Source organism: Martes martes (genome assembly GCF_963455335.1).
Source record: "Martes martes genome assembly, chromosome: 9".
Lineage (NCBI taxonomy): Eukaryota > Metazoa > Chordata > Mammalia > Carnivora > Mustelidae > Martes > Martes martes.
Window position 1 is genome coordinate 22,882,713 of NC_137896.1, and position 24,725 is coordinate 22,907,437.

Genomic DNA, 24,725 nt, shown 5'->3' on the forward strand with positions numbered 1-24,725 from the left:
GAGTTTAAGTGAAACATCCCTTTTACAAATATTTGGTACCAATTACCCAACTATTGCTTGTCGACCTGGGAAGTTGGTATACAGTGGTATCTGATTTTGTCAGTTAAAGACTTAGTGATTTAAGATTACAAGAGCCATATTGAATGGTTCTCCATACAGGCATCACTGCTGGGTGCTCTGCCCCATGAACACCTGGGTAAGGATTATTCACCCATTCTATAGGTAAGGAAACTGAGGCCCAGAGAGGTCAATGATAGAAGTTAAGGCTAGAAGCCAGTTCTTTCTCTTGATTCATTCTATCTCTTTAGGATACCTTAAGAGTCTATCAAGTTTCTAACCCGGATTCTTCTTAGGTTTCCTTCTCTTGTCAGATTTCTGGAAAAAAAATCAAGTTCTAGTCTCTATAGTTCATTAGCAGAAGAGCCCTTCATCCTTCAGTTTTAAGAATTTCTGTCTTAGGGGCGCCTGGGTGGTGTATTCGGTTAAGTGTCTGCCTTTGGCTCAGGTCATAATCCCAGGGTCCTGGGATTGAGCTCTGAGTCGGGCTCCCTGCTTGGCAAGGATCCTGCTTCTTTTCCCTCTGCCACCCCCACCCCCACTTGTGCTCTCTCTCTCTCTCTCTAATAAATATATAAAAAAAATTTTTTTTTTATTATTAAGGGATCTCTGTCTTAGGTCCTACCCCTAAACCCAGGGCATCTACCTGAGATGGAGTCAGGGCCTTGAGAGGTGCCAACTAGAGCCCATCTGAGTCTGCTCTATGCCTGGCCTTGGCCTCAGCCCCACTCTGAATCGTGCTGTCTGAGTGCGCTGTGCTGGGCTCCATCACCCCTGTCCTCGGTCACTGATCTGACTTGGGGATTGATCCTCCTCTGCCCTTGGTTTCCCCAGACAGTTCAGGAGTGATGTTGTTGTGATTCAGTTCCCTTAGGAGACAACTGGAACTATGCTGGGAAGTTCAGGTGACGTCCATGGGGGCTCAGTGGAGAAGGGACCAGATCAAAGGGAGTGAGTGGGGTTTGGCAAGCAGGGACAGGGAGAGTGCGTGCAGCCCTGGATTTTTATCACAGCAGAAAGCTGCTGAACAATCCATACCCCACTTTCTAAAAACTGTAGGACTCTAAGCAGGACACAACTAATGAGCCCCCAAAGGACCAAACACACCTGAAATTGGAGACATAGCATCCTCTGGAAGCCACCAGGGGGACGAAGTCATGGGCCCTCTGCACCCGGTCCTGATGCCGGCATACCTGGCTCTCACCCCCATCACACACCCACCACCTACAGCCGAAGCCAGGAATGGGAGGCAGGGAGGTAAGCACCTGTAGGTGATGTGTTTCTGCCTCCACTTCTGTCCAGTCAGAGCATAGCGCTTGTTCCTCCGCCTGCGGCTCGAGTGTGGGTGATCGGGGACACCGCAGCGGGGTTTCTTCATCCACCTGGGCAGAGAGGACACACATGCACGTGCTATGGTCACCCAGCACTCTAGGAAGGCCAGGCAGGGTTCCCAGTCCCGGTCGAAATGGCCGTGTGCTCCCGCGCCCTGGATTGGGGGCCCTGGCTCTGATGGGCTCCCTCGTGGGACATGACCCACTGGTTACTCGACTCCTTCACTCACGACTGATTACGAAGACACGGGGCTGCATTCAAGCCTGGGGCTCAGAGGCATGGGCTTGACAGTTCCAGCTCCACCACTCATCGTGGGAGCCCAGGCAAGCGAATTATTGTGAACCTCAGTTTCCCCATGGACAACCGAGAATTCTCGTTCTCACTGTTCTTAGGTTGTAGTAAGCCTTAGTCTATGTAGAAATACCCTGTAAATGGGATGAGGTCACCTCATTCCCTGCTTTAAAACCCTCCAACGATGTCCCCAAACACCTAGAATAAATGCAAACTCCTCATGTCGGCCTGCAGGGATACACATGATCCAGGCCCTGAGTCCTCTTCAAGGGGAAGGCCGCTGCCCCCTACACTGGGCTCCCGGCCACAGGGCCTTCTTGCTGGGCCTGGCACAGGCCAAGATGATTCCCACTTCAGGGTCTTTGTTTCTTCTGCTTACAATGCTCTTTTTCTCCACATGATCTGTTCCCTTACTTCTTTAAGGTCTCTGATCAAATGTTACCCCTTCAGAGAGGACCTCCCTGCCCACCTCCTCTGAAATAGCTCCCCCCTCTCATCCTACGACTATCTGTTTATCCTGCTTAATTTTTCTTCATAGCATTGATCATCCCCTGAAACTATACCATATATTAGCTTTTTTGTTTATTCTTTGTCTCTCTTAGCAGATTCTAAGTTCCGTGAACATAGGAATCTTGCCTGTGCAGTGCCTAACCCAGGAGATGTTTGCTAATAATTTGCTGAATGAATCAGAGAATGAATCAGAACTGCCCAGCAGCAGAGTGGCGTAGCTCCTAAGACAGCAAATTCCCTTTCACTAGAGCTGTTCAGAAAGTGGCTAAACACCTGTAGGGCTTGGAACAGAATTCTCTGCTGCAGTTCATACACTGTGTTGTGATTTTAAATCTATTAGTGTATCGCCTCTAACAAATGGCAGATTCTTCGAGGACTGGAACGGCATCGTGTTCATCATCGTGTCCCCAGGAGCTAGCCCAGTGCCTGGAACTAAGTGAATCCCAATAACTGTTGTCAGGTTAAGTGACATTAGGGAACCGTAAGCCTGGGACATTGTTGTGGATATCAAAAAGAGGGCAGGGTAGGAGATTTTAGAAGTTGATTGGGGCCCAGGCCATCCTTGCATTTTACGTCCTCATGCTGGCCTCATGACCAACTCACTAAACCACAGCTGGAGATTGCTGGAAGGGCCAACAGTCCACCTCCTGGGCTGCTGCTGAAAGCCGTTGCCATGGGCAATATAGAGAAGAGGAAACAGAGACTATTGTCACCAAATAGTAAAAGGCCCCCGAGGGACTTCACCAGGTCTTACTCATCTTTGCAGGCTTCCTGTTGCCTCGAGTGCCTCTACTCAGAAATCAATACTAAAAAACACAATAATAACAATATCACATATTGGTACAAACGTTTCTAACTTTTACAGAGTTTGGCATTCTTTTAAAGACTTTTTTTTTTTTTTTTGATTCTCAAAACAGCTCTGTGAGGTGACCAGAAATTATTTATCCTCATTTTTGCAGAGGAGTGAAAAGATACACAGATAAATCGAGTAACGTGCAGAATACCAGCCGTTGAGGCAGGACAGGGACTTAGTTGAATGAGTAAATGAGCTAGTAATTCGTGCAAGTTAACAAACAAAACAAGACAGTAGAAGCTGGGGCTTTTCTTTCCTCAGGCTTAGCACAAGTTTGGGCTCGAGGATATGCTGAATGAAGGAATGTGTGACATTTTCCGAGGCAGGCACTCAAAAAAGTAGTACTTTTAAATGGCTGCTCTGGCTTCCTTTCCCTGATGGTCCTTAGGAAGAACCAGGAGCCACCTGTGCGACAGCAAGGCTGAGGTAGGCCTGGAAGGGCCCCCGGGGAGGAAACAGGCCCAGAGAAAGGCAGTGACTGTCAAGGTCACAGAGTTGGAATAGAAACTAAGGTCTCTAAATTCTACCCCAAAAAACAGCCTCCCCACTCAGGTCTGGGATGAAGTGTGTGCGCCTTCTCCCTTGTCGTGCCTCCAAGACCGCGTTCCCTGCCTTCCTACAAAGAAGTGGGGGCAGACCTGCACGTGGGAAATGCCATCCTCCTCCCCCAGCTCGTTCCCTCCACCTCCTCCTCTCTTGGTCCACCTGCCACTCTCTGAACCCTGTCCAGCAGGCCTGGGGCTTTCTGGAACACAGTAAAACCCAAGGCCAGGTGGTGCCTCAGCAGAGACACCAGCGCTCCTGCCCCAGGATGCACTGCCACGAGGCCCGCACAAAGCCCTCAAAATAACCCTTGCTTTGAATACGGCCGGGCTCTCTGTAACCGGCTGCCTCCAGAGGCCACGGGGCCACGGCGTCCACCGTCCCCACGCCATCATCTCAGCAGTGAAACATATTGTCTCCGAAGTTCACAATCTCGCAATCAGAGAACCCGAGGACTAGAAAATGTTCGTACAGAATTAGAAGATCAGAAAACCTCAGACTCAACCCAATTTTAACAGCTTAGAAAAATGGGATCTAGAATTGGAGGCCCGTAATCCAGTGCTCACCTCTGTACGTGAACAAGCTGAGGCCCAGAAAGATGAGTCAGATGACTCAGGCCCAGGGTGGATGGATCCTGGATCGGCCCCCACCTACCACCTCCCTGCATCCCGTCCTGGGGCCCTGCTCCCTGCTGCTACCTGGGCTCAGGACCCCCAGCCCTCCCAGTCTCCTTGGGACCCTCTCCCAGCTCGCTGCCATGCTTTTGTGGTGGCAGTGGCTTTCCTTGTGCAGCGTTAATGACTTTCAAGCCTACTTCTCAAACAAACGTAAGGATGCTTAATTCTCAGCTATCTTCAAACGAACAAACAAACCAACAAAAATCCATCCACCTCTAGCTACCCTCTATTCCTCCCTCACTATCAGGCTTCTAGCAAGTTTTGCCTCCACTCGCTACCTCGACTCCCCTCCTGCGCTCCTCCCCACTGCAGTCGGACCTTGTCTCCACCGGTCCACAGAGCCTGCACTGGTCTCCTCACTGCTAGACTCGGCCCTGGTGCTCTTCTGTCTCCTAACTGCTCTGCAGCAGCCGGGCCCACTGACCGTTCTCCCCTTCTGCCCCAGGACACAGAGCCCCTGGCTTCCTCTACTGCTCTGGCTGCTCCTTTTCAGCCCCCATCCTGGGTTCCATTCCTATCACTCTGTCTCTTCCTCCTCTTAATACTCCCCCTGAATAAACGCAGCCAAGCTCATGGTCTGGCTTCTCTGGAGTACCTCCCTGAAAATTCATGTTTCCTTCTGCCTTCTAGACTGGTGCTAGATGATTGCACTTTTCATGGCGTGGTGAGCCTCTGGAGGGGAGGGCTCATAGGATCAAGTCCAGTGCCTCGCACACGTAGGCATTCAGTGATACTTGAAAAACGGAACAAGTGGAATGAGTTGCCAACTCATTATCATTCTGGAGTTGTTTGTACCAAGTGAGATGTGTACGTCTCAGGGAAAGCCAGAGCGGTGACTCAGAGAGCCAAAAGCTATTGGAGTCAGAGGAGATTTAAGACCCCCTCTCACAAAACTGCTCATTGTGCTGATAAGGAAACTGAGGTCCAGAAGGGTTAAGGTCACACCGTAAATTTAGGGCAGAGCCCCTCCCCCACTCACATAGGAAAGGGCACCTTGGGGTACCCACTGGATGATACTGCAGGAGTGAAAGACAGGCAGGCAGGATGGGCATGGTATATACACGGGAGCCGTGACAAATATGAACCCAAATGTAAGTCTGGAAAGTAGGGCACGATGGCCTACGCAGATCTTACTCGATTGTTGTCTGATCCAACACCCCCGTGACGGGGATCCCATAAAACTGCTGCATAGTGGAGACTGCTGACTGTAAGGCCTTCCCTGAGTGCAGCGCGGGCGCCCGGGAGTCCGAGGGGAGCAGGTAGCCATAGGACTTTAGCCAGTTCTGAAAGACACGGGAAAGAGAAAGATGCATCATAATGCAAAAGGCTCCGATCTACCTGGGCAGAGATCCGCCCTTGAAACTCGGGATCATTTTACTGAAGGGACCTATGGATTCATGCTCTGATTGCTTCCTCCTTCATTCCCTCCTGCACACACACTGGTAAGCTAATCTCCAGAAAACCCAGCTCTCGTTGGCTCCCTCGCCATCAGTGTTCATGGGCTCTCTACTGGCTACAGAATAAAAGATTAAATTTGCATTCAAGGCTGTCTGGTACCCTGCCTCTTTACTCCCTTATGCAGTGGTTTCCGCTGAAATGTAACTAGACATGCATGAGCATAAGAATGCTTCTTCTCTGAAGGACAGTAGCCTGTTAAAATGTGCGCTCCAGAACCGCTGTGTCGAACGTCAGAGTCGGCTGAAGAATCATGTTATAGAATCTTTATTGACCTGAGATTGTATACAGGCTTTATCGCTAACCCCTCCAAAAGAGCAAGCCATTGTAAGTACATATAAGCAAAATAATGCATTATTTAACTTAAATATAAATACATAAATGCATGCATAGGAAAAAAGCATAGACGGGCACACATAAAAAAATAAAAAAATAATAGCATGGTTATGTAAGAGAATTTCTTGTTTTTAGAAAATATCCACTGAAGTATTTTGGCTTATATAATGGCGCACGATGTCTGCAACTTTTTCTTAAACAGATTCAGAAAAGAGAGAGGGAGAGGAGGGGCGGGGACAAATGTAGTAAAATGTTAAGAATTGGGGAAACCAGGTGAAGGGGATTCAGGAATTCTTTGTCCTATTCTGGAAAAGTTCTCCGAAAGTCTGAAATGATGTCAAAAATATTTTTTTAAAATAAAAAAAGAATTAACCAGGAGTATCCTCCATTAGAGGATCACGGGGGAGCATTTCTGTTTTCTAAGTTTTAGGCATGGAGTCATTTAAAAAGGGGAGGAACACTTTGAAAGGGCAAGAATGTTGGAAAGTAACTTGGATGAAGAAACTCAAACAGACAATGACTCCGGAGGACAGCAAAGTAGAGATGTTTATTCCCACTGACAGGCATGTGGGGATGGAAGCCTGAAGAAACCAGAGCACCGGGAAATATCTGTGGCATCAGTTGGAAAGTGAGGGAAACCCCCATAGATCTCTTGAACCCACCAGCATTTACAGGAGCACCCCCCCCCATGCTGGTCTCTGAGCCAGATGGAAGCTTCAGCCCACCCTCAGAGAATTACCCTGCACACCACATGATTTAAGGAAGGAGAAAGAACTTAGAAAACAATATTATTCCCATTGTGATTTTTGCTTCTTGTTTCTATACCAACAGTCTTATTGTGGATGTGTCTATCATTACAAGTCAAAGCAAACCGGGGAAGGAAGCAGACCAGAAACTATAAATAAGTTATTATTTTTTTCATCTAAGGTGACTATAACATCTTTATTGCCTTGTGATAAATGCAGCTGACTGATTAAAAACAAAGCAGAACAATAAAGTCTTAACCTCTACAACAGCATGACAGCCTTGCCACCTTCATACTGAGACCTAGAACGTGTCTTTCACTCCAAATTATGGCACAAGATATCAATACTTCTTGCACTTTTTCAAACACTGACTCTCTTATGCTTTTGTATGTTTCTCCCTGGTCCTGGCATACTCCTTAGGCGAAAATCTTTCATTATTTTAAGGCTCCACTCATAAACTACTACCTCCAGAAGACTTCCCTCCCCCCCCAAACTAAGTCATTTTCTTCCTCTTTTGTGCTCCCCCAACCCCTCATTATAGATAGTATAGACCTTACAGTACTGGGTTCTAATCTTTACTTGACCTGTCAGACTCTAAGTGCTTTAATGGAAGGGTCTGTGTTCTACTCATCTCTCTTCATCCAGTGCCCAGAAGTGCCTGACACCCAGTGCTGCTCCTCACATCTGCTCAACAAACGTAACTGGGCAGTCACTGCATGCCAGGCACTGTGCAAGGCTCTGGGGTTACAAAGATGCCTAAGGAGCTCACAGCCCCACGAGTAAACCCACCATGAAAACACAGCCCTCGGAGTCAGGTGTGTACAGGGTTCTATAGGAGAACAAGAGAGATGTGTCTTCTCCACATGGGGGTGGGGACTGGGAGAGAGGGGAACTCAGGGGAGGCTCCCCGGCAGAGAGGGATTGAAGCAGTGTTGAGACATACAGTATGAGCAACTGTGGGAGGGGAGCACAGCGCATTCTGAGAGGGGTTTGAAATGATGAATTGGGGGAGGGGAGCGTGGTGATGAGAGGAGGAATAGGAGGATGTGGAGGAGATGATATGTCATTATCCGTTCACAAAGTGGGCAAATTACAGAGAATCACTTGTGACTTTGACTGTGGCCCAGGATCAGCCAAAAAGCTCAAGTAAATTGTCTAGAAATGGACATGACAGCACAGCTAAGTTACCCACTATTCATCCTGGTGCTCCAGCTGCTAGCCCCAGGTTAAATCATGCCATCGAAACATTACATCCCCGCACTGCATCCTTCCAGCCAGAATGGTACATTAGGTTCCCTTTTTTAATGGAAATCTCAGTGAAGAATTCTTGGGTTGAATAAACAAGGCGTACAGTGGGAAAGAGGTACCCAGTTCTGAGATCAAATCCTGACTTCTCTGCTCGCTGGCCATGTGACACCAGGCAAACTGAACTTCAGTTTCCTAGTGTGTAAAATGTGAACCGTAATTCCTCCTCCACAGGATTACTGTTAAGATAAAATGAACAAATGTCCTTGACACATAATCACGCAAAGGTGTTTGCTGTTGCTGGGGATGGTGTCTCTGTTATCTTTTGCAAACTCAACACGGAAAACTTGGTCTCTGACTCCTTTGGCTTTTGAAATCTAGTCATCCCACCCTCCCACATTCTCCCTGGACCAAGAGCCAGTCCTAATGGGTCCTGTGGAGGGCAGCAGGTGTCACGGTCAAGTCTGCTTGCCCCTAGGTGGCAGCTGGCCGTCCCCATCTCTCCCACAGCGCCTGGAGCACTGCTCAGTGGAGAACTGACAGCTGGCTTGAATTGCATACTCTTCATCCTCACTCAACTCTCTTAGGCCCAAATACAGTCACTTTCTTTTTTTTTTTTTAAGATTTATTTATTTATTTATTTGTCAGAGAGAGAGAGAGAGGAGCGAGAGTGAGCGCAAGCAGACAGAGTGGCAGGCAGAGGGAGAAGCAGGCTCCCTGCCGAGCAAGGAGCCTGATTCGGGACTCGATCCCAGGACGCTGGGATCATGACCTGAGCCGAAGGCAGCTGCTTAACCAACTGAGCCACCCAGACGTCCCAACAGTCGCTTTCTATCAAGCTTTAGGTTGATGAACTTGTTTTCCCTGCAGGAGATTATGTTTTCTGGATTCAGAAAGTGGACACTGGGTGACCCAGGGGTTTTCCCTCTTGGCCTTTCCCCCAAGAATCCATCAGTCAAATGTATGGCTTAAATATGGAACATGGTGAGACCTGGAAGTAACTTACTTTTTTCATCTTTCCCACCACCGAATTATGTTTCATCCTTAAAAGTCTTACTTACAACCCTTGTCTCAACCTGTAAGCTGTCTCAAACCCTTCCAGAAAGAGGTGTGGTACAAATCTAAAATAAATGGAATTTCCTATTTATCTGTGGAGTTTACACTCTGGAAACCCAACTAAGATGAATTATGGCATTTGGGAAATGGCTGGGGATCTTTGGACAGATACCACTGACAAACCAGGCAGTCAGCTGAGCTCTTTGAGCCAACTGAGGAGTTCCTCTGAACTAGCACAGGAATTCAGGACTTTCTCCCCTCCTGCCCTCATTACTGTTTATGGTAAGAGATAAGGAACAGGGAACTCTGGGCATAAACCTACTCCAGCCTTTGACAACTTGGGGGAATTGAAAATAGCTCCTCCTCAGTAAATGGCAAACTGGTTTACCCAGCTCTTTTTCTGGGCTACCCGAGCAAAGAGCCACTCAGGGGCCACACAGGATGTGCTATGAAGGTCACAGAGTCTAGCTCAGCAGCATCGGGAGCTAGGACCTAAGGATCCTAGGCCGGTCCTAGGCAAATGTCTGTATCAGGCCGAAACACGAGAATGGATCAGCCTTCTCTAAGCTCTGCTTCTGCTTCCCTCCCAGGTTCACTGGAAACTATCCTCAGAGCTCAGGGGCAGACCCCTAAGAAGGAAAACGGGAGGGGGAAGGGCTGGTCAAAGGACAGCTCCAAACCAGGGAACAAGGCATTGAGATTAGACCTGCGTGTGTGTATGTACCTGAATGCGTGCGTGAGAGGCTAAGAGGCTAGGGACCAGATAATTCCAACTTCTGCTGCTTAACCCAGTCTCTGCCACTCACTTGCTTCTGCTACTGTGTGACCCACGCAGTCCCTCTTGACCTCTCTGGGCAGAAGCTCCTCGTGTCGGTGCACGTCTTCTATGCTCCAGCCATACCTACTCCAAAATAGCCCCTCTCCTTGCATACTCTCAGGCTGCTCCTGCTGCTTCCCAAGCCCATTCTCTTTATGTGTGTTAGCAAACTCATCCTTCAGGGTCTAGCTGAAATGTTACCTCTCTTGGTAAATCTTCCTTAAGTCTCCCTGCAGAACTAGCGGGCACCCTCCTTACTCCTGCAGGGCTTTGCTTGTCTGCCACTCTAAACGCAGATGCCACAGTGAGTCCTACCTGTCGGTTGATATGTTTTCCCCACTAGATTGAGACCTGGAGGAGCAGAGATTGTCTTATTTATTTTTGTATCTGTTACAGCACTCAGAACAGTGCCTGGCACAACAAATCATCACTAGATGAATGAATAAATGAATAAATGAACGAACGAATGAATGAACCAACAAATGAACAGTTGGTCCAGGAGGCATTGCCTGGGTACCAAGGAAGGGATTTCATCTTGCGAAGGCTTCCTGAGCAATACACACAAAAACACCAAGCACAATTCCTGGTATCTGTTAGAGGCCGAGAAAAACATTAGCTGAAATTCAGTCTCTCGTGGTTTGACTTTTCTGCTTGATGAGGCAATAAGTGCCATTGTCCCATCAGAAAGAAGATAAAATCCACGAAAGGGGAAAAAAAAAAAAGCCCCATTCAGTTTTAAACACAATGACCTACCTTCCACCCTTTTACACCTGGATCCATTAACCAATCACCAGCCATGTCAGAAGTCTGATCTTTATAGCTCAGTTCACCAACTCTAGGATGTCTGTCACCCTTGAAGTGCTGAAAGAGGTGTAAACCCAGAAAAAAGTGAGAAAAATCTCAGAGTGTGGCGAGCAGGTACCAAAATAGCGGGGCTGAACCGGAGATATAGAGATGGCAGACAGCATGTGTGATTGGTTTGCTGGCCAGAAGGCGGGATTTCAGTTCCTGAGAAGCCAGAGCTGAGATATTCGGTAGTGGCAGGCAAAGGAGAGAGCGGAAAATAACAAGGAGAAGAAACGTGGCCCGGAGAGGGAAGAGAGCGGCAGACAGCAGAGGCGGTGGTGACATTAGAAGTGGCGCTGGGGGCAGCAAGAAGTGGATCAGCGGGTGGTGCTGCTGTTTGCTCTTGGAGAACAGAGAAAGCAGTGGAGGAGGAGAGAAAGATGGACCCGCTAAAGCAGCGTGGCCTCCAGGGCTATCCCGGAGCACCCCACCGTCTGGGTGTGCGGCCAGCGCCAACTGCGCAGGTCTGGAGAAGGAGCGGGAGAATGGTTAGGATCGGACGTTTGATCACGATCGCCGTGGGCTGGAAGGTGTTATCAGAAAGGTCCAAGGGGAAGCCCACAAAGAAGGACGAGGCAAGAGGTGTCCAATTTGGAAGCACGAGCTAGAATGAAGAGGAAAGAATGAAAGACCCCCGATCAATGAGTTTGGGTAGCTGAGGTCATAGTCTAGGACAATGATGTGAGTAACAGGAAGAAGGCATGACCTCAACACTCATAGGACGTCCAGGTCCCATCCCATAGAAGGACAGTGACTAAGGGAGAGTGACTGGGTGAATGAAGGAACCACTCATAGGAAGCATGTCCTATTAGAAGGGAAGCAGGAGGGATGTTTAGGCCGGGGAAGGGGGAGTTGCAGGGGACATGCCAGTCTTCATAAAGCCAACTCGCTATAGATGAAGAGGATTTATTCTGGTTGATCCAGAGGGCAGACCAAAGACCAGCACAGGAGATGATAGGACATAGATCTTGACTCCTGATAGGAAAAAACTTTGAAACGGAGGTGTTCTAATTACAGCAACAAGGATAACCGCTACTGTGTTAGAATGCCAGCTATATACCTGGCATTACTCTAGAACGAAATGACCCCACGAGGTAGGAATCTCCCTGATTTGCAGATGAGGAAACAGGTTCAGAGAAGTAACCTAACCATCCAGAGTCACAAAGCTAATAAGTGGTTGGAGTCAAACCCAGATATGGTTGAAACCAGGCATTCCGTACTGTCAGACAACTTGGACAAGAATCTCTTTCCCCTCCCAGGACATCTTACACCTCATACTCCAAAGAGCAATGTCTTTTCTCACATCCTAGTGAGTTCCATACCCTTCTACTGTGACCCCTGTGCCAGGGCACCATCACGTACCCAGTTATCCAACCAGAAGCCTCATATGACCCATGACTCTACCCTCTCCTTCACAGCCTACCTCCATCTTTTGCCAAAGAACTATTGGTTCTACTTCTTAAATATCAGATGTGCTTCTGTCCATTCATTTATTCACTCACTCATTCATTCAGTAAGTATTCAAGGTCCTACTCCTATGTACCAGGCACTGTGTGCCAGGCTCTGGGATAGAACAGCAAATAGAAACATTCTTGTTAATGTCTAGTTACAGGCTAATGGAAGAACCATGGGGCACTATGTGCTGTGAAAAATAAAGCAGGTTGAGGAGCTAAGAGGGATAGGACAACTGTTTTATAAAGGATGGTCCGAGAAGGTGGCCCCATGGAAGTGACATCTGGGCAAGAGACCTGAAGAGGGAACACAAAGTGCCATTACCCCCAAGGCTTCAAAGGCTTTCCATCAAGAACTTTCCAGGGAGAGAACAAGAGGTGTTAGTCAAAGGGGACAGTGTTTCACAATGTTAGTAAATTCTAGAGATCTACTGTACAGCACAGGGCCTAGAATGAACAATACTGTACTATATACTTTAAAAATTTGCTAAGAGGGCAGATCTTAAGTGTTCTTGGCATGAAATAATAGTGATAAACAATGAGGGCAGGAGGAAGCCCCTGGAATGGATGGATTTGTTCATGGCCTAGACTGTGGTGATGGTTTCACAGGTGTTTCTCTCCCAACTCATTAAGCTGCCTACATTGAATATGTACAGCTTTTTGGGTGTCAATTATACCTCAGTAAAGTGGTTTAAAAAAAAAAAAAAGAGCCTTCATGACTTGACCCCTGACTCCCTTTGCAGCCTCTTTTACCATTCTCCACCAAGCACTCTGTGTTTCCGGTGTGTTCCAAGTCTTCCAGACCCTTCCATACATTGGTCCTTCTATCTAGATCTGGTTCCTATCTCTGGGGAGGCCTTCCGTGACCCCTTAACTTATCACAACTCTTATCACGCACTGTTGTCATCACATGCTGTTAACTGGTCACCTCTTCTTGACCGCACAGTGCCCGGGCAGGGCCCGTAGTGTCTTCTCCACCACAGTGCCTCGACACCTAGCACAGGGCCTGGCTTGGATACGTATTTATTAAATGAAAACGAGTGGATGTGTTCGGGGAGAGGGAGAATCATGGGGTCAGAACTTGCTGTAGAACAGTCTTTCTCAAACTCAGCACTACCGATATTTTGGGCCAGATCATTCTTCATTGCAGGGTGGCTGTCCTGTGCTCTGTAGGACGTTTAGCAGAATCCCTTGTTTCTTCAACTAGAGTACCAGTAGTACCACCTCTCAGCTGTGACAATCGAAAAAATGTCTCTAGACATTGCCGAAAGTCTCCCTGAGGGTGGGCAAAATTGTCCCGGATTGAGAACCTCTGCTATGAGAAGATTCCCACATAGAGCTGCCTTGACTATCCTGTAAGGGTCTGTTCGACCCTATATTTTGTTTTAGAGAAAGCATGAGGCCTCAGTCAGTAGCCTCCCAGGTCGAGGCTCAGAGTGAGAACTGGTTTCCTCATCTGGGCAGGTGGGCAGGAGTGGCCTTGATGTGGGGTTGGCTGAGCGGTGAGGAGTAAGGCAGCTCCAGAGGACGTGTAGGGTTGTGGTTAAGAACATACGTTTTGGAGACAAACCATGCTCTGTTCAAATCCTAATTCTTCCATCTACTTGTTGCATGACCTTAGGCACAGTATTCTACCTCCCTTATGCTCACTTCTTCCAACTGCTTCGTGTCATTCACACATGCCTCGTGGTGTGGTTGTGGACACGAAATAACATAGCTCGTGGTATTAAGTCCTCAGTAAAAGATAGCAATAATAACAACTATTATTTTCCTGAGAGGTGACAGGCAACTTAAACACCTTGTTGTACTAAGCCCCATCACCAAGGCTGTGCCCCTCAGTGCACGGTCCTCATGTGTCACGAGCTGTCAGCATCACAGGGTTCCGGGAACTCGTTAAAAGTCCATATTCCTAACTCTGAACCTAGACCCTACTAAACTGGACTGTGTGAGGCTGGAAACTGGGAATCTGCATTTTTAAACTCAGCATCAAGAGTGGTCTAACATCATTCTTCCCCATCTATTGCTATGTTAGCTCGATCCTCATATCTGGGTTTCTGCCTCGGTTTCCCTGTCTGGCACTTAGGCCCCAAGCTGAGATTGCTATGACCCTAATCTGCTTCTCAAGGTCTCACATTCCCTGCCTTGTTCCCGGTCGTCTCCAGAGAGTGAAACTCTAGTCCCTGTACAGCTGGGAGCTGGGTAGGGTCCTATCTGAAAAGATAGGTCACTTGGGACCAAGATATAACCACATGCCAAATATCACCTAGCTTTGCTCTTTCCGGCTGAGTGTCCTTGGGCAAATGACCTTACTTCCTTAAGCTTCATTTTCTTCATTCATTAAGCAGAGGATGATAAAAGAAGGCTGTGAAGAGGATCCAGTGAGATGATCACTGTGGTAGGTGAAAAAAAATGGCCCTCCAAAGATGGCTGCAGCCTCGTCCCTGGACCCCATGACTGTGTGAACTCACGTGGCAAAGGAACCCTTATAGATGTGATGAGGGTAAGGATCTCCAGGTGGGGAGATTATCCCAGAACATCCAAGTGGGCCTCCATCCAAGAGGGAGGCAAGAGAATGAGAGAAAGAGAGGTGACGACAGAAGCAAGAGTCAGAGTGCGCCATGCTGGAAGGGGCCACACGCGTGGCCACACTGTGGGAGGCCTCTAGAAGCTGGGAAAGGCCAGGTACGCATCCTCCTGTGAGCCTCCAGAAGGAAGCCAGCCCTTCAGAGACCTTCCTTTTAGTCCTGGTAAGTCCTGTTTCAGACTTCTGACCTCCAGAAGATGAGAAATCTGTGTTTTAAGCCACGAAGTGTGTGGTCATTTGTTTCAGCAGCAACAGGAAATGAATGCAGCAAAGCATGGAGCAGATTCTGACCGGTAGTAAGCATTCTCACAACGCTGTTGTCTGTGTTCTCGCTCCTGCACTCTCTGGCAAGAGATGGGCCACCATCCTTGGTGACCCAAGTCACGGCGCGGCGCAGTCTCAGAGATCAGCCCTACCATCGTGTCAGTCCCCGAGCTCCTGCCCCACCAGAGCCCTGCTTCCTTCTCCAGCCATACCTCTGGGATCCCAGTCTTGCCACGAAGCCCACCTCCGTTATAGCTAAGTTTTTAAAATTTCAAACGTGAAGGCTTAACCATTCAGGTATCTAGAAAAGGCACTGGTCAACATGCTTTGGAACCATCTGCTTTAATACACTTGTTTTGCAGAAGAGCAAGATAAAACAACGAAGGGAGAAATGACTGATCCAAAATCACCAAGCAAGTTGAGAGAGGAAATGGAGCTGGGTCCCTGCCTGCTAGGGAGCCTTCTCTCTGTCATGCTACACCCTCCGCTCTAGCTCTGGTTTGCCTCCAAGCGCTGTTTTTTTTTTTTTTTCTTTTTCTTTTTTTTCTTCTTCACTTACAGCCAGTCTAAAAAGGGCCCTCAGGATCGCCCACAATGCCCAGCTTAGCTTCTTGACAAACACCTTAATGGCACAGCGTTGCCTCTTGGCTGCCACCAGCTCCTGAGTGGGTGGTGAGTGCACTGGCGGGAACTCCCTGGCGCTCTGCTCCGTGTCCTTGGCCCATTCCCAGGAGGCCACCACAAGCCAGACAATCACCATCCCCAAGGAGATGGCACATTTGGGGTTTGGGGCCAGCACAGGGATGTCCAAGTTTCCCAATTCCGGGGAGGCCTCCTCCCGGGGCCAGGAGAGGGGCCACGCTCTTATTCACTCTCTGAGGAGGGAGGAGGCTTCCTCGTTCCCACTCTTTGCAGGGCCTTCCTGCCAAGCTGCCACAGTTTCCTGTCCCCTGGGGTTTGACGTACTGATGAGTCAAGGAAAGGGAAGAGGGAACACAAGACCAGGGTCAGGCCTCAGTTTTTCAACTGTAACAGGCAGATGGCTGAAGTAGATAACCCCTAAATAACCATACAAAGTATAAAATGTATAATAATTTTAGTTTGATGGGTTTGGGTGTGGAGCCCGTCTTCTGGTTCCTCGCTGCCAGTTTTAAATCCAGGCTCCTTCGTGTGGCACCCAAGCTTCCCAGTCCGACCTAATGCACCTTTCTAGCCTTATCTTCTGTCAAGAGAGTCTTACTGTTGGGAACCTAGGTGGCTCAGTGGGTTAAAGCCTCTGCTTTCGGCTCTGGTCATGATCCCAGAGTCCTGGGATCGAGCCCCACATCGGGCTCTCTGCTCAGCGGGGGGCCTGCTTCCTCCTCTCTCTCTGCCTGCCTCTCTGCCTACTTGTGATCTCTCTCTGTCAAATAAATAAATAAAATCTTTAATAAAAAAAAAAGAAAGAAAGAGTCTTACTGTTTGACTGCCCACCCCAGGGCTCCCTCTGGAGCTACTGACAACCTCATTGTGTTGACAGCACTCGTCCCACCGTTTCCTTCCCTCTTCACAGAATGCCTTTCCCTCATGGCTTCTCCATGATGAACTATTAAATATCCTTCCAAAGGCAACTTGAATGCCACTTCACCTGGGAGGGCTATCCAGGGGTGGGTGGGCTTCCTCTGGGCTCTCAGTGGCATTCCACAACCCCCTCACTCACATTATGTTACACATTGTGTTTCACGTGCCCGTGGCCCCGCACTGGACGCTGCAGCTCATGGCCTGGTGAGGGGGACAGACACAGAAAGACTCAATGTTCCATTGAGTGGGATGAAGGAGAAGGAGAAGATGTCGTGAATGTGTTTGACAGGAGATCTGGGCTGTGATGTCAGGGATGGCCTCCCTGAGGATGTGTGCCATCTCAGTGGCGACGTGTGTCTGAGCAGACCAGGCGAACGCAGAAGAATGAGCAGCCCCGGAGGAAGCATATCTTCCTGAATTCCTGAGATGGGAAGGAGCCTGCACATTAGCAAAAGAGAAAGAAGGTCCGGGTGGCCAGACTTGAGTAAGAAGGTGGTATATGGAGAAGGAAGCAGGAGAGCCGGGAAGGACTCAGTCACGTAGGCCATCGTCGGCCTTATGTGGCAGCCCGGTGGGTGCCGGATACAAGGGGGTTCGTAATACTATGAACTTCCATCTGTGTTTGAGATGTTCCCATAACAAGAATCAAAAGGAAGAAGTGGTGGTAGAGTAGTAATACTAGTTAGTCTTCGTCCTCAAAGCCACTTTCAGCAAGGTGAGTGTGGGAGTAGCATGATCAGATTTTTTTGTTTAAAAAGTTTTTTTTTATTATTAAATATTTCTAGCACTCAGTAAGGCATAAAAATAATCAAACAGGCCTTGGATAATCGCCGACCAGCTTTGTTAAATCTTAGCTTTGGCCATATTTGCTTCAGATATAACTGACCCCTGTGTGGATTTATTTTTAAAAGGTCACTCTGGCTGCCATTTGAGGAAGGATTAGAGGCAGGCGAGAGAGGCAGAGCAGGTGGGAAATTTCTGAAGTCCAGATGAGAGAGAGCAGACGTTCAGACTACGAAGGAGGCCGTGGAGATGGAGAGAAGTAGATGCACGGGAGATCCAGTCAGAAGGAAGAACTTCTGGGGCCTGGTCATTGATTGCAAGGTGAGGTGAGGAAAAGGCGGGGGCGAGCCCCATCTCTCTGGCCCAGAGCTTTTGGGGCACAGAGAACAGTGTGCCCCGGAGTGTATGTGTGCTAATAGAATCGAGTTTTAGGGGCACCTGGGTGGCTCAGTGGGTTAAGCCTCTGCCTTCGACTCAGGTCATGATCTCAGGGTCCTGGGATCGAGTCCCGCATCGGGCTCTCTGCTCAGCGGAGAGCCTGCTTCCTCCTCTCTCTCTGCCTGCCTCTCTGCCTACTTGTGATCTCTCTCTGTCAAATAAATAAATAAAATCTTAAAAAAAAAAAGAATCGAGTTTTAAAATTATTATGGCCAACAAAAGTTTTGATAACAATGCCTGTTTTTCTCTACCTGCTTTGTTACAACAGCCTGTCTGATCTTCGAGAAAATGTTGCCTTTTATATATAGGCTTTGCCATTTTCTTATATGTCATTAAAGCCTAGTTCAAAGTTGCCTTTTAAAACAAATGCATAGAAGGGGACTCCTGGGTGGCTCAGTTGGTTAAGTCACTGCCTTCGGCTCAGGTCATGATCCCATGGTCCTGGGGTAGAGTCCCACATCGGGCTCCTTGCTCAGTGGGGAGTCTGCTTCTCCCTCTGTCTCTGCCTGCATCTCCGCCTGCTTGTGCTCTCTCTCTCTCTCTGTGACAAATAAATAAATAAATAAATAAATATCTTAAAAACAAACAAACAAACAAACAAACAAATGATGGAATAATGATGAAGGAAAACTAGCAAAGGATGTGAATGCAATCAATCCTGAGGTCCAGAGAAACCAAAAGCTTTTTTCCAAAATCTCTTAGCTAGGCAGGGCTGGAGCTGGGCATTCCCAACTTCTATCCTCACACTATTCCCTCAAACTGGTATGCAGATCTAAGCTATGGTAGGCATCTGGCCAGGAGCCAGTGCCCAGCTGGCTCAGGAACAGGCCCCTGTCCCTCCATCTCTCAACCCGGCTCTGAGCAGGTCACTTCTCTGCTCAGAAACCTTTAATGACTCCCCTCAGCCTTTGGACAAAAGCCAGCTTCACAATCTGCTCTCAGCCTCCCTGTCCAGCCTCTTCTCCTGCTCTCTTACTGGAAACAGCCAGTAACGTGATGCCTCTGGCTCATCAAGTTAGCTGCCGTTTCCTAAACATACCGTACGCTTTTGCAGAGCCTTGGTTCCCAGTTTTCCTTCTGTCTGGATTGTCCCCTCACTGCTGTCTACCCTTCTCTTCCCTCAATGGTTCATCTTTAATACCAACCTTCTTCCTAAAACATTCTCTGAGAGCCTCATCTCCTCCCCATGCTATGTTTCCCAGCCCTCATTTATACCTCTAGCATGCATTAATCTGTTCTTCAAAAAAAGGTACTTTTGTGTATGAAGCGCGATCGAGAGAAGTTGGTGGGGGCCCGGACAATAGAATCAATTAAAAGGTATTTAGAATGTGCCAAGCACTGTTCTAGATACTCAAGAGACATTGGCTGCCATCTATTAGGAACTGGTTCCTCTCATTTTGAGTTCAAACTATACCGTATCATAAGGCTAGATATGTCCCAAGATCAGTCTCTTTAGTACAATTATAATTAACTTTGCTTTGCTCAGAAACTACCTTGTTTCTCAAGGACTGGAAAGGACAACCCTGAAAGTGGAAAAGATTGGCTGAAAGGCTATTGCAGTACTCTAGAACAAGCACGCAGACCAAGGGCAAAAAATCTAGCTTCTAGTCCTAGCCTTACTGTTTATTAGCTACATGTGGGTCCCTGAACAAGCTGTGGACAGGTCACATTCTTTCTCAGAGTCTCTGTTTGCACATCTATAAAATGATGACAATATTTTCCCTGTCTCACTCATGGTGTTGTTGCCAGGATCAAGGGGGACCACACACATGACGGCATCTGGAAAGTGCAAAGCACCTTTCAGATATGAGGCTGTTAAAGTCATAGGAAAAAAACACAGTAATAACAAGAGAAATGAATTAAAAAGCAGCAGACTAGGTTCAGATTAGGTAAAAGAGAGAACTTCCTAACAGTGAGAACTTTTTCCCCCCCAGACAAGAATGAAGCTATAGTGGGAGGCCATGATCATATTGAAAGAAATTTTTGGTTGGGGAATCTGTTTGTGCTTCTTAATAGGCCTGCCTCACTTGCTAGACTCATTGGAGTCTTTTCTTGACTATAGATGCAAACCAAAGAATGCTCTCTATCCACTCAGGGCAGATCCCTCAAAACTGGTCTAGAGGGCAAGAGTCCATTATGCCTTGGGTCCCCCTGTCACACTCCGTTACTTGTGTGACCCATGTTGATCAGCTTGTCTCTGTCTGTACTGACCTTCCTCAGAATTGAACTGGAAAGTAGCAGGGCCAAAACACTATCTGTGGGACATTCTACTCAGCTAATAATAAAAGAAAGGGAGGCTTTAAATAAACCAACACAGGAAGCCAATTAGGGAATCAGTGGGACCCCCTGATGTGCAAAATACAAAAGAAAGACTCAAGAATGCAAAGGAGAAAACAGATTGAATGAGCTGGGTTGTTTTTTCCTTTTTCTCTTCATTTTGTCTTTTGGTAATAATAGATCAGAGATATAAAATTAAAAGCCAAAGATAGTGAAAATGCTTTCAACTGAGAAGTCAGGAGACCAGGGAAAAGTTTCGAGTCCTGAATCACCTACTATCAGATTTAGAGTCCTTGGGCAACTCCTAGCAATTCAAGAAGTGTCTATTAGGTACTACCATGTGCTTATTTGGTGATCTCTAGGATCACGGCCACCTCTCGGTGCCTCTCTGTTGTATGTCACTACCACCAGATGATGACCTACTGAGCAGGTTTTCAAGGGTGAGATTGTGGGACCACTGCCAAAAGGAATAACCTCTGTTTCCAATGAAAGAAGGACAGATGGGCAATGAGTCCCATCCCTAAGAAGCATTTTAGAAGGACCCACCTGTCCATAAGCATCTATTTCAGATCCATGTAACTTTTTGGCACAAGGGACAAAGAGTAGAATTACCGAATGCTTATTGAGTAATTAATGATGAGCATTGGGGATTATGTTAGATCTAAAAACAGAAGATGTGTTTAGGTCCTGCCTAAGAACTGCCCAAATGATGTTTACGTATTAAAAAAAAAAAATTAAATGGCAAACTGGCTGGGGCTGCTTCGGAGTGTTAACCTGAAAAGAGGAATAAATAACTAGAGAAGTCAGGGAGTTTCCTGAAGAAGTGGGGCTTGGGCTGAAACTGTAAGGAAAGGTCACAGATGGATGAGTGGAGGTACAGACACAAACGGCATGTGATGTGCAGAGAAACGTGGGTAGTTAGTTTGTCTTAGGATAAAGGAGAGACAAGCTTGTTTGCAGTAAGACTGTATACCGATGAGCAGTGGGAAACACAGCCTTCTAGAGAGGAGGTCGTGTGGGTTCAGACTCCAGAGGATTTAAAAAACAGAAAGAGGAGTTAAACATTATCTGCTGGCTGAAAAGCAACCATATTTCTGTAAGGTTTCAATCACGTGAGCTGCTAGTGTTTAACGAAGGGATAATTAGGAGCAAATTGTTGAGAGAAGCAGAGGAAATAATTCTTCTATCTTTTAGAAACTTTTGGGCAATATATTAGACATTGAAAATGGAGTCATCATGGAATTAAGGGTGGTGTTTTTTTTATCAGGTCACTTGGAAATAGGAAACAATAGAAATAAAGGGCCATTTCTCAGAATGAAAGGAAATGAAGAGTTCAAGGGGGCCCCAGGAGACCATGCTGGGACTGGTCTGATGTAAATTTTTTATAAGTGATCCAGAAGTAGAGCAAAGTGAAAATTTCAAGAACTGTAGATCCTCTCAAACCTTTTCAGGAAGGGAAATGCTCTGCCAAAGGAGACAGAGCTGAAGGAGGGTACTGAGTGGGATGCAAAATGGCAGGTAAACGTCAACGTGAGGAAACGTAAGGTAATGCACTCTGATAAAAATAATCCACGTACAGGGTGTTGGGTTCCAGGCTATCAGTTTTGACACAGGAAAGGGATCGGAGAACTACTGCAGATTGTTTCCTAAAGGCAGTGTCCTAACGTGTGGGTCAGGAAGGCTGACAAAGGGATAGGCAGGAGCGGGAATGGAGCTGAAAACCAAAGAAGGAATCGTCCTTCCTTTGTGCCAGACTACAGAGTCCCACATCTGGGACAGTGGTCAGGTTTATATCTATTGAAAACTAGGGCCCAAGGATATCTAAAAAAAGGCAACTACAATGACCCAGAGGATGAATGTGGCTCTTCTATGGGTGGCTGGTCATAAGGGGGAAGCTCACGCATGAAAAGACAAAGGCTAAGAGAGGAGGAATAATCAAAGCCTATAAAACTGATAAGGATAAGGCGTGGGTATGCATAACCTTTCCTCCACATCCTGACATATTTAAGCAAATAGTCTCCTCTTGATGCTTGAAATATCACAGGAATAAAAGGGTTTCAGAGTTGAGGTCATCTAGCCCTATCTCTTTATATTTGAGGTGGTAGAATTCAAGCCTAGAGAGGGCAAGGAAATGGTCCAAGGTGAAGAAGCCACCAGGGGCCAAGGTCAGATTAGAGCCCAGGCCGCCTAAATCCCAGGCCAGGTCTTCTACCTCACCCTTCGCACTCAGGAAGACTAAGGGAATCCGACTTTTTATAGGGTATAAACCTATGAAACACATTACTTTGAGATGTAATAAAGCTGAAAACACAAACAGGCGAGGGAAAGTTTCCACTAAAAGTCAATGAGCAATGATAGATCTTTGAAAGACAAATACCAACCGGGGCAAAAGAGACTTTTTACATACCCTAATTTTTTGGGATCGTGTACCCCTTTGACAATCTGAAGAAATCTGGGGATTCTCTTCTAGAAAAATACATTTGCATGCACAAACACAATCTAGCACAAAATTTCAGTCCCCCTGAGTCCCATGCCCACTTAAGAATCCCTGTTCTGGCACATTCTTCTGAACAGACTGCCTGCTTCAACAAATGGGCTCAGTCTCACAGGATAACTGAGGCAATCGCTCTAATTTTCCTTGGCAAAGAACTACTGTCCTAACTTATTACTTATCACATATTAGAACTGCAGACCTGCAGGTGGGAAGAGACCAGAAAAATTACCTAGTCCAACTGCCCCCCCCCCACAACTCCTTCTCTGTGATATAGAATAGTGTCATGGTTAAATACATGGTGACTAGAGTCAGCCTGCCTAGGCTAGAATTCCAACATCATTGCTCCATAGCTGTGTGACCTTGGGCAAGTTACTGAAGCTCTCGAAGTTTGTATCCTCATCTCCAAAGGGGGATAATAATGACAACTATCTCATAAAGTAGTCATGAGCATGAAATTAGATTATTAATATAAATCAAAGCACCAGGCCTGGCTCATCAGTAAATACTAGTTGGCATTATTGTTATTATTATGCATGTATCCATCCAAGCCCCCCCCCCCCACGAGCTTTTGCCTGCACATGTCAGCGATGAGCAGCTCACCGCCTCCTAAGCTGGTTGAGCAGCTCTGATTGTTACAAACTTCTTCTAATATTGAGCTGAAATTTGTCTTCTTGCAACCCTTATCCCCACCCCTGTTGACCCTAATTCTGCCCTGTGGGGCCACTCAGAGCAAGTCTATCCTTCCTCCACGTGACAGCTCTTCAGATACGAAGACAGTGATCGAGTCCTTCCCCCGCCCTCCCGTCCCCCACCCCCCCATCCTCTCTTCTCCAGCTTGAACATCCTTGGTTTCTTCTCCCAGCCCACAACATACTGGCTGCGCTTACTATTTACTCCGAGGCGTTGTACGGTTTCCCTCACACATAGTCATGCAGGCCACACACCCCACCGCCACCACAACAATCCCGACCCTCCTGCTCCGCCCCCGCCCGCTGCCCCTGTCCGCGGTGCTGAAGCAGCTCCCAGCCCCGCGGCCCTTCCCGGCCCCTGCCCTGGGCAACCCCCGGCCGGGCCCCCAGGCGCAGACCCCAGCGGCCACCCCCGCGCCCCCAGCGGCAGACGCGGCCAGCCCCGGCCCAGGCCCGGCCCCGGCGCCGCCCCCCGCCCTGCCCGGAGGCCCCGAGCCCGCGCCCCGGCCCGGCGCGCCAGCCCCACCTGCCCGGCGAAGGGCGCCTCCGCCTCGGCCGCCCGCGCCGCCGCCGCCGCCGCCGCCGCCGCCCGCGCGGCGCCCGGGAGGCAGCAGAGCGCCGGCAGCAGCAGCAGCAGCCGCCCGGGGACCCGCCAGCGGCTCCAGCGCGGGGCCCGGCCCGGCGGCGGCGGCCCCGGCGCGGCGCGGCCGCCCCGGCTCCTCGGCATCCCCGCGGCGGGGCCCGGCCGCCCGGCTGCGATGGCGGCGGCGGCGGCGGCGGCGGCGGCTCCGGCCGGGTCCTCCCGCTGCAGCCGCTGCGGAGCCGCCGAGTCACGGCGCCGCGGACACGCGCCCGGCCCGCCTGTCTTCGCCGCCGCCGCCGCCTCGGCCGCCAGCGCGCCCCCGCCTCCGCGCGCCCCGCCCCGGCGGGGGGCGGCCAGGGGCACCGGGGCAGCACCCGGGCGGGACCACGGGGGCGGCGGCTCTGGGCCAGCCCTGGGGCACTGGCTGGGGAGCTGTGCGGGGGAGGGGTCTCAGCGGCCCCAAGCACAGCTCCGAAGGGAGGGTCCGAAGGGGTGGAACCGGAGGCGGGGGTCTGGGGGCAGCCCTGAGGGAGGGGGAAATAGTCGCAGAGGTAGACCGCGCTATGGCTCTGGGGGAGATATACTGGGTTCGGGATCCGAAGCCCAAAGCCCTGAGGGACAGAGTCTGAGGGGGTGGCCCTGGAGGAGGGGGGTATGGGAGACAGCACTGAGGGAAGGAACTGAGGAGACGCCCTGGGGTAACGGCGGGGGTGGGGCTGGTGGCCCTAGCGGAGAGGGTCTGAGAGGGGGGCCTTGGAGAAAGGAGGGCAGAGAGGGTGGGACACTAAGGAATAGACTTGAGGAGTGTTTTGGGGGAGCATCCCTGGGAGACATTAGG

At 48.8% G+C, this 24,725-nt stretch overlaps 1 protein-coding gene across 1 annotated transcript in view; it reads right to left on the minus strand.

Moving 5' to 3' along the window:
• MMP24 (matrix metallopeptidase 24) overlaps window positions 1–24,031 on the minus strand; it is a gene marked incomplete at both ends in the record, with an annotated part of 40,330 nt that extends 16,299 nt beyond the window's left edge. Inside the window, 3 exons of the mRNA XM_080814187.1 lie at window positions 1,323–1,439; window positions 5,398–5,546; window positions 23,831–24,031. Coding sequence (XP_080670313.1) covers window positions 1,323–1,439; window positions 5,398–5,546; window positions 23,831–24,031 — 467 coding nt within the window. The remainder of the gene's footprint in view (window positions 1–1,322; window positions 1,440–5,397; window positions 5,547–23,830) is intronic.
• Between the last annotated feature and the right edge of the window lie 694 nt (window positions 24,032–24,725).